At 39.6% G+C, this 10,782-nt stretch overlaps 2 protein-coding genes across 2 annotated transcripts; one reads left to right on the plus strand and one right to left on the minus strand.

Moving 5' to 3' along the window:
* Positions 1 to 4,349: 4,349 nt before the first annotated feature.
* MELLADRAFT_88303 (uncharacterized protein) lies at positions 4,350 to 5,826 on the plus strand (the record flags this gene model as incomplete). Its single annotated transcript, XM_007419590.1, has 5 exons — positions 4,350 to 4,399; positions 4,479 to 4,558; positions 4,640 to 4,995; positions 5,068 to 5,383; positions 5,450 to 5,826. The coding sequence occupies 5 exons, from the start codon at positions 4,350 to 4,352 to the stop codon at positions 5,824 to 5,826; spliced, it is 1,179 nt and encodes a 392-aa protein (XP_007419652.1).
* A 4,070-nt stretch (positions 5,827 to 9,896) lies between these two features.
* MELLADRAFT_114612 (uncharacterized protein) lies at positions 9,897 to 10,495 on the minus strand (the record flags this gene model as incomplete). The annotated part of the gene is made up of 2 exons (XM_007419591.1): positions 9,897 to 9,971; positions 10,256 to 10,495. 2 exons carry the CDS (start codon positions 10,493 to 10,495, stop codon positions 9,897 to 9,899), a joined length of 315 nt encoding a protein of 104 aa, XP_007419653.1.
* Positions 10,496 to 10,782: the final 287 nt, after the last annotated feature.

The raw sequence follows: 10,782 nt of genomic DNA on the forward strand, positions 1-10,782 counted from the left end.
TACTCACCAGTAGCCCTCTGAAGATCACGAAACTCCGGGGTTCCCAACTCTTCTGCAATATCAAAAATTGCCTTCTCCATCGCCACAATTGAAGCAGGTAAGGACATAAATCTTTCCATCTCGTCTTCTGTCCGATTTGCTCTCCCTTTCCTTCGAAGAAGCTTGAGCTCCCGCCTGAATCATTCATCAAAGTCAACACGACAACCAATCAAATCCAAAAGGATGAGACTCACTGAGCCTCTTTCACCTCCTCCTCCATGTCAAGTAGAGCAATTAAATGCTTTTCTAATCTCTCTTGCACACCTCCTTCTTCCATGGCAGCTAGCTGCAACTCTCTCTGCCGCTCCCACTGACTTGAGAAATACGTGTGTGTAAAGCTGATATCTTGAGCCTGTAACCTTTGGAGGGTGTTTGAGGATGCTGCTAATTTTTCTTCTGCAGTCTTGAGCTTCAATTCGGTTGATCTAGCTGGATTTTCAAAAAAATGAAACTTTCAATCCGGTTCATCTCATCAAATAAAGACTAAACATACCAGCATTGTTACAGCGCAGTTCATTCCCATGACTTGCCTTCAAATCAATGGAATCAACTCTGTGTTGCTTTGTTGCACATCTATTTGGTGCTATCAGAGGTGCAGTGTCGGACCAAACCCTCTCATTACCCTCCCCATCTGTCAACCCCCAGCCCTTGTTCAACCTCGGATTATATTTAAGCTGACATGACCACTGGTGCGCATATGCATGAAAGGCACTCGTTGCAAATTTCAGTCTACCTCCCGTATATTCCTCCTCAAAGTATTTATGCTGTGATTGTATGGTGTTTGGTCAGCAACACCACAAAATAATTCCACAGATATTTCTCTACCTTCTTAACACTCTTCTCCAACGTGCAGCCAATGTCATATAAGAGTGCAAAACTTTTTTGTGGTTTCCCCGCCTCCAATGTATCTTCCATAAGTTGATCAACCAAAGCCAATACAAAATACTGCCTGTGTCACACAACAGTGGATCCATCAGGTCATATCAAAATCACAGTATGAACGTAAAATGACTTACTTCTCACCGCTCTGAACTACATTTACAAATTTAAGGACATGATCATGTCGACAAACCAAACCAATCAATCCAGTTTCATCACATCCCTTCCAAGTTGACTGTCCACGGCGGTCTGAAGCGGCAGTATGGGATGCTGTACACGGATCCTGCAACCACTCAAAAATTCCATCAGATTTCCCATATCTTTCAATTCACCTCCATGTGAATATCATTCACCTAGATGTGAAGGTGATTCACCTACATGTGAATCACAATTCACATCTAGGTGAATCACATTCACATCTAGGTGAATGATATTCACATGGAGGTGAATGTGATTCACATGGAGGTGAATGAGATTCACATGGAGGTGAATGATATTCACCTAGATGTGAATCACATTCACCTACATGTGAATGTAGTTCACATTTGAAAAATATAAAAGCCACATACCACAGGCCCTTTATCCACTCCCTTTTTATCAACACGTTCCTTCCATTGATTCAGCTTTCCAGGTTCCAGGAAAAGTCGAGGGGTTTCAATCTCCTTTTCCTCATACTCCCGGCTTGCAGCAAGATGTCGACGGTGTTGAAAGTTCCCGTCAGCGCAAAAATGATAGTCACACTCGTCTGGCTCTTCATTTGGCTGAAGAGGACCAAAACACCTTGGACAATTCATAGCAAGCTGGTCCAAAGCCGTGAGAAACAGTGCACATATGGCGAGATCCTTCTCTTTCCGTAGCATATGTCGATATGCATCAATGGCTGAAGAAAAAGTCTTTCGCCAAAGTCGAGGCTGAAGTGGTAGTTAATTTTAATCAGACGGATTGAAACTTGATTACTCGAAAACTTTTGACTCAATAAACTTTCACTTGCCTGAGAGGATTTTGTCAGTATAAGGGGATTCGCAGGATCCAGAAATTCATCCAAGCCAAGTGTAAATCCTTGAGTTCGCACTGTACAGTATTTCCACAAGCTGTGGTGCAACCGGAGTAACCTGATTGAGTAAGCCGTCCCCGGATGTACTGGAGAGCCACCTATATAACCCATCCTTATCAGACGGACTTGGTCCAAGGTATCAGTGGATTTGAAAGATATCACATATATGTGACAGAGATCACATGTATCTGATTACAGATCACATATACGTGATCAGTAATCACATATATGTGAAAGAGATCAGATAAATGTGATCACATATACGTGAAGTGTTCACATATATGTGAATTGATTTCACAAATTCCATTCACATATATGTGAACACTTCACGTATATGTGAAGTCAATTCACATATATGTGAAGTCAATTCACATATATGTGAAGTCAATTCACATATATGTGAAGTCAATTCACATATATGTGAAGTCAATTCACATATATGTGAATTCAATTCACATATATGTGATCTGCAATCACATATACGTGTTCTGCAATCACATATACGTGTTCTGTAAGCACATATGCATAGATTCCAAAACAACTACACACCCAGAATATCAACCATGTCAACCTTACGGATTCTTTGGTGACTGACACCACAGCAACAGTCTTTGTTGTGATCAGTGTTCCAATTCGAGTTCTTACCCCATTGTGATGTGGCTTGTGCCAAGGTCATGTATGAAATGAACATTTCTGGGTACGCCTTCTTCCAGTTCTTGTGTTCTTTAAGTTTTTTCTTTTTGTAATATGAGCCTTGTACATAATTTGCAAAGGGGATATTTACGGCCGGTAGCACGTCAGGATCAACACCAGCATCCTGCGGTTGTGGGAGTATGTTATTAAGGTGATCTTGGTCCTGTATCTGAAGATCATGATTGAGCTCATGGGTTATCTGAGCATCCAATTCCATCTCGCCTTCGCCTGCCTGCTGAAGAGCCTTTTTGATCTCAGCTATACGATTATTCACATATTGTGAATTGCTGACTGCAAGCTGGGCAACAGTCACCGCAGACCCTTCAGGTTTGGGTTTTGTGCGCCTTTTCTTGTTGGATACACCTAGTGGACATGCGATAGAATTTCCTTTTCTCCCCATGTTATCGACGATTCTTGATGATTGAAGTACTTGCAATGATGTTTAAGTGTGGATTGTTCTTCCAGTGCAGAATTTTCAAGAGATTTGAAATGATAAAATAAAAAAAAATTGCGTGGATACTTTAAATTTTCAGTTGGGGAATGATTTGCGCGAGAGGTTTGGTTTTCTGATGGGATACATCAGATGATACTAAGGGGTTCACCCCTTTCTTGATGAGTGCTTTGACATCTCTTCAACTTTCAACTGAAAGCGGACAGGGGCTGTTGCCCCTGTTTCCACAAGCCCATACTAAACCTCTAACCATCTTCACTTGAAATTATTATTCAAATAGAGGAAAGCGCTTTGGCATTTCCCTTGACTAGTGCGATTCATCTTGTATATCAGACTAACGTGGACAACCAGAGTAGAATACACACCTTGTATATAGGTCAATCTATATACATGGTGTGTATACTATTCCACATCAGTCTCGTAGTCTGTATGTAGAAGTTCAACATTTACTGAACGGACATATTTAATCAATAAGTACTGAACTTACATATGTAAGTGATAGATATGTATTTTTACTCCTCTTTCGTGCTTTCATATGACACTTTTTTTCCCCCTTTCATCGCTTTAATCAAACTGCTCTTCGCCTGAAGCCCAAAGTCCAACACTATGCCTACCACTCGAGGTTCACTGTCCCTCTCCTCACGGCTACATCCAGCTCAGAACACCAAAAAAAAACGAAAAGTCTCTCAATCAGCTCCCATCCCCCTTACTCGCCAAAAACGTAGAGTCTCCAGCGAGAGAGTGAAAACCCTCCGGACTCAAAATAAAAGACCTCGTTCGACTATTCATGACTCAGATAACCCGAATGACGATGATTATCATGAAGATGAGTCTTCTGATTCCGATCCAGATCTTAATCTTCGCCCGGTAGCATCACGTCGAGCTTCCCACAGGAATCTACTAGCCGAATCTCATATTAATTCAGATAACGACGATCTCTTCAATCGACTTGCAAGCCAGTTCTCACCTGACCCCGATTCACATCCTGCCCAACATGAACCCCACGAGACAAGCAACAATCATGATCGGACTAACCTTCCAAACGAGGAAGATGTGATTGAGGACGATGTAATCTTACCTACCATCAAAGAGTACAAAGATCTACTTAACGACTGGCCAATGGGTCGAATTACTGTGCAATCTCGAAAACAGAAGAAGCATTCAACCAGTGTTCCGCCTGAAATCTTGACCGAAGCTGAAGCACTTCAAGAGCTATACAACCACCACAAGTCTATGCTGGCTTTAATGGGCAATGTGACTACCTTCACTCTTAACAAAGCCTTGTAAGTCGTGAACCTCTAACCTTTTCCTTTTTTCCATCTATACTTCTACATCACTAAGTCTGTCTGATTCATTCTACAGAGGCGAGATTGGAGGAACTCGGGAATCTGGAGCTTACCAGAAGTGGCTAAGATACAGCAAAGAGAGACGTCGACACAACAGTGAGTTGAAAATTCATCTTATTGATAAGCCGTGAGTACCACTATCAAGATTTTGAACTAACAATCTATGCTTTATTTTAGTGCCTGCAGGCGGTCAGACTGGGATATTAGGCGCTAGAAATAAGCGTCTTGGGGAACTCTGGACGGCTCTCCCTCTGGATCACCGCAGAGTATTTCATCCTCCTGTCTTTTATGCTCTTTCCGGTCTTTCACATTCCGCTGTTGAAGGAAGTGATGATGAAGATGAAGAACCTGTACAACCTCTGGTGCTTGACCCTGAAGAACGAACTCACTTACAGGCTTTATATGATGAGTTAGTTTGTAAGGAGAGGGTAGCTCAGGATTATGCTAAGATGACAGCCGGCATTCCAGATGGACCAACTCTGCCTGATTACAATCAAAAATCAAAGAAATGTTTGGAGCGTATTCACACTCAGGTAAGCAAATTTTTATATATACTGTTTCTTCTTGCACGGATCTTTGCTGAAAGAATATTTCTTATTTCGTAGCTTCATAACGAATCCAAGAACATGGATTTTGCTTACTATCTTCTAGCTTGCAGCACACACGCTGAAACCGAGTCAAGCTCATCTTCTCCCGGATGGTGCAAAGAGTTCACATCACACCAAGAGATGGCGTTGTATGTAAACAAGAAAAGTAACTTCGGAACTGTATTTGCAGCTCGGGTCCAAGGCCTCTCCGTTGCTGAGGCCGTTGCGGCTACGATTGGAGGAAGTACTATGGTTGAAAGTGAGAAGTCTCGAAAGACTGATCCTGGAGATAAAGTTAAGATGGATCTGGCTGCTTTACTTCGATCTAAATTTAGTAAGTAACATTTTTTCATTCCTGTAATATTTAATCACCTAAATTAAATACCTCTGTGTGTTTTAGGTAAAATGATTGGCTACGAACATGGATTTCCAAGAGGACCTGATCCGGAAAGGATTTTGGAAAACAAGTATTTACTCAAAATCATTCAATTACGTGGATCAAAACTTCCAAAGGAGGTCTTGAAGCTAGGATTCAATGGTATGAACAGCCGTAGGAAGATTTGGCTGGAAGATGTCCAGGCACACCTTTTCAAGATAGTTAAAATGTCATCCTCCCACTCTGACGATGAACATGAAGATCATAATAACCCTGGTAATTCTGATTCTGAACAAGATGTAATGATGACTCAAGATATTCAAAATAACCTGGAAACTGATGACCTAATCGGCTCAGAAGAGGAGTGGAATGGCTTAGGTGAAGATTTTGACGAGGAATAAATATTGAGAAAATTAAGATTGCTTCTAACATTGTAATAGATTGAAAACCATGTTTAGAATGAAACTCCTGTTTTGAAACTCATTCTTGCTGTCCATTTATGAATAGAAAGTAACAAATATTCACATTGCTCTAATTGTTTTTCATTTGGAGGATAAGATAATCTGATTTAGATCACACAACTGGATTCACATATATGTGAACTGGATTCACAAATATGTGAACTGGATTCACATATATGTGAACTGAAATCACATATATGTGAACTGAATTCACATATATGTGAAATCAGGTAGTGCTTACGTGTGAAGATGAAGTCTCCAGGAGTAGATCTTGAAAATGGTTTCACATATATGTGAGCTTGATTCACATAGATGTGAATCAAGTGAATTTGATTCACTTGTTGTGAATCAAGGTCACATATATGTGAAACCACAGTACATCCTTTGATAGTGATCCCAGATACATATATACTTGTGTAGTATGTCATACTACCATTCAAGGTCCCTGAGTCTGAATATCCACTCAGATTCAGGGTGGTACTTACACAGGAAAAGTTGTGTTGAAAAAAAACCAAACAATTCCAGGTATGCGTGTACTGATGGAAAAACAACGTCAGTACATCCTTTGATAGTGATCCCAGATACATATATACTTGGGTAGTATGTCATAGGACCATTCAGGGTCCCTGAGTCTGAATATCCACTCAGATTCAGGGTGGTACTTACACAGGAAAAGGTGTGTTGAAAAAACACCAAACAATTCCAGGTATGCGTGTACTGATGGAAAAACAACGTCAGTACATCCTTTGATAGTGATCCCAGATACATATATACTTGGGTAGTATGTCATAGGACCATTCAGGGTCCCTGAGTCTGAATATCCACTCAGATTCAGGGTGGTACTTACACAGGAAAAGGTGTGTTGAAAAAACACTTACAAATCCATGTATGCGTGTACTGATGTAAACTTACCACAGTACACCCTTTGATAGTGATCCCAGATACATATATCCTTGTGTAGTATATCATAGGACCTTTCAAGGTCCCTGAGTCTGAATATCCACTCAGAATCAGGGTGGTACATACACAGAAAAAGGTGTGTTGAAAAAACACTTACAAATCCAGGTATGCGTGTACTGATGGAAAAACAACAACACTGCATCCATTGATAGTGATCCCGGACCTATGTATACTTGAGTAGTATGTCATATGTCCAATCAAGATCCCTGAGTCTGAATATCCACTCAGAATCAGGGTGGCACATACACAGAAAAAGGTGTGTTGAAAAAACACTTACAATTCCACGTATGCGTGTACTGATGTAAACTTACCACAGTACACCCTTTGATAGTGATCCCAGATACATATATCCTTGAGCAGTCTGTCATAGGTCCAATCAAGGTCCCTGAGTCTGAATATCCACTCAGAATCAGGGTGGCACATACACAGAAACAGGTGTGATGAAAAAACACTTACAATTCCACGTATGCGTGTACTGATGGAAAAACAACAACACTGCATCCATTGATAGTGATCCCGGACCTATGTATACTTGAGTAGTATTTCATAGGTCCAATCAAGATCCCTGAGTCTGAATATCCACTCAGATTCAGGGTGGTACTTACACAGAAAAAGTTGTGATGAAAAAAAAATTACAAATCCAGGTATACGTGTACTGATGGAAAAACAACATCAGTACACACTTTGATAGTGATCACAGATACATATATCCTTGAGCAGTCTTTCATAGGACCATTCAAAGACCCTGAGTCTGAATATCCACTCAGATTCAGGGTGGTACTTACACAGGAAAAGTTGTGTTGAAAAAAACCCAAACAATTCCAGGTACCCGTGTACTGATGAAAAAACATCACTACACACTTTGATAGTGATCACAGAGAAACATATACATATATATATTCAACTCATTTTATGTGTGGTACATACTCAGAAAAAATGGCTTGGAAAAAATATGTGTGGTAGAATTGGAGTGGTGAAAAAACACTTACCAAAACCATTGTTTGTCCTGATGACAAAATATCAAGATTGTCTCTTTTGAAGATTTACACACACATACCATTCCCTGATGTGAAAACCATTGCCTGATTTCAATTTACAAAACCCTGATTGTTGATTAACACCTATAAACATGTGATAGTTAAACCAGATGGTCTTATTTTGAAAATGAAAAGCTGTAAATTCATTTACATCAGGGTGAATGATTTTCACCGTTATGTGAATCTTGAGACGGAATTTACGTCAGGTTGAAATTCATTCACCCACCCTAGTGTAAAAGAACTTCCTTCTTTTCAATCTCAAATTGCTTGTTTTTAGCGTATTTCAATAACCACACATAAGACCAGAAAAACACATTTCATAATCTAACAAAACATTATATAGAGACTCTGTTTATGTACAAATAATAGGAAAAGACACCAAAGAAAAATAAAAAAAATAGAAAAAATGGAATCTCTAACAAGTATTTTTCATTTGAGTCATTTGGGATTTGAGCTCCATTTTCTTCTGCTGCTCCTCAATTCGTAAAAGTTCTTTCTCTTCTGCCTTGGACATCTTTTTATTAAATTCTTCATCATAGCCTTTGATCCTGAGCTTACAATATTTCTCCCAATCTATATCCGACATACCCTCTTTCTTCTCTCCAAGAAGCTTGATTCTTTGAACCAAGGATTCCGAAATCTGACAAGAAGATCCATACAAAGTGATGGGGGATTTTTTGTGAGGAATTTCTTGGTCTTTATCATTGTATGATATGGCGGGAGTTGTGTAATGCTCAATCTTAAAATTAACAAATTGCAATCAGGAACGAAATCAAGTACTTGAGAATTTAAATCATTTACTTACTTTGGAATCCCATAAGACATCATAAATGGCATTACCACCTACAGCGACTTCAACTCCAAATTCATCCACTACAAATCTTGAACCTCTTACATCGCCAAGCTTAACTCCAGCTTTCCCCCGTACAATTGCACCTTGATCTTTGTCATATGGTTGCCCAGTAGCTCTGATAATTAAAGACCACATCCCAAATGAATATCTAGTATGATCTTTGTCAGTGTGAGGATGATTATGAAATCCATCACAGGTAACAACCAGATTAGATGCAAAAACCTGACCATTCGGAGTACCTTGCCACTCCAGAGCATCAAACCCAGGAATTTTCGCTTGAAAGGCTAGAGCAAGATTAGATTTAAACACAAAAAGGGATAAAGTAGAGAATCTTTCTGCCCAGAAATCACGTATAATATGAAACTCTTCCATCCTTTGTTTATCCGTAAGTAGTCGATCTATGTTTCCTGATGTGAAGGCATTCATCGAATAACCACCTACTCAAAGTGTTCAAAATTATGATCTTATCAGCAAGAGATATTCAGTTAAGTATTACAGAGGAATTTATTCTAAGCCCAAAATAGCCACCTGCGGATTTCTCTTTTTCACATCCACCTCGCCAACCACCACAACCCATCCAACCAAGATCTTCATCCCCCTCAATATCAGCATCCCTAGCTTGGAGTGAGCAGTGTGTTTTACACCGGTTCCTAGCACGTGCATGTAGAAACGAGGTTGAGATAGAATGATTATATTGTTCTCTAAGCCGGGGATCCATATCTTCAAATGGTACACATCTCACAGCTAATACTAATGATAAATCCCGCTTGTTGATTACCACCACAGTACCAAACTCAATTACCAATCTTTCACGATCTGCTAAATCTGGTCGATCCTTATCACTATACCGGAATATAAAGATAGTATTCGATGGTAGACCCAGTTCTTTGATTAATCGAGCTTTCAATTCAGTTCTCTTGACATGACGTCGATAGAAAGGCCGTCCGATTGTCTTCTCCTTACGATACCGATCTCTTGATTTGTAGTAACTAGGGGAAGTTCTGGATTTAAAACTAGGAACCTTGATACCCGCTCTCTTCTTTCTCTCGGTACTTTTTTTCCGTGTCATCTTGGTGCAAAATCAAATGTTTTTTATTATCAAAAAATGCAAAATCTTTGCATTTAGATATAATTTGTTTCCAAAAACTTACGATTCAAGTTCAAGATTTTGAATCTCTGCGTTTGAAATTTTTCAATTGATTGATTGAATTCTGATCGAGGTAAGTTTCCAGTATCTAATGACCAAAATATATCAACATCAAGATAACACTCTTAAATAGATGAGAAGAAATATATAATAGTAAGAAGAGCTTACTATACAAAGCAATTCAAGATCGAAGTATTTTCTTTCAAATAAAGTCCAATCCAGCTAGAATAACAATATTTTAATCGATCGCTCTATGTAATCGGAAACCTATCAAGCTGACTAAAAAGTATCGATCTTAAAAGATAGAGGAATCACAATACATTAATATGTTTATCTTCATTTGAGCAAGGTAAGAAAGAATAATTCACTCACAAACGAAAAGAACGATCTTTTGGGTTTATTATCTTCCCTACGGACTGAGTTGTTCCAACTCTTATATCGAATCTTCACTCCCTGGACAGTAGGCCATATGACTCCCGGTTCGTAGAACGGAGTCCGACAACGAAGGAGCAAACAGCGTCTAACTGGGGCAGGGAGTGATCGATTCCGAACAATAGGATTGAACTTATATTGTTGGGCGGTTGGAGGTTTTGGTGGGAGGAAGATATTCATCTTGGTGGGGTGAATTGTAGTATCTCCACACCACCAGGGGGCGACCAACCCTAAGTGGTTCGTCGGCCCCTGGGTTAGATAACCGGTACCACAGTAGATAGTACCGATGATAAGAGATGTAAGTTAGGTCAACTAACCTAAGTAACCTAACCTACACCTCGGTCACTACATACCAAATGACTCCACTCACCCTGAATTTCAGTTACATATACGTGAATTCATTCACGTATAAGTGAATTGGATTCACAGATATGTAACTGAAATCTGATCCGAATCCAATTCACATA

Source organism: Melampsora larici-populina (genome assembly GCF_000204055.1).
Source record: "Melampsora larici-populina 98AG31 unplaced genomic scaffold MELLAscaffold_261, whole genome shotgun sequence".
NCBI classification, from domain to species: domain Eukaryota; kingdom Fungi; phylum Basidiomycota; class Pucciniomycetes; order Pucciniales; family Melampsoraceae; genus Melampsora; species Melampsora laricis-populina.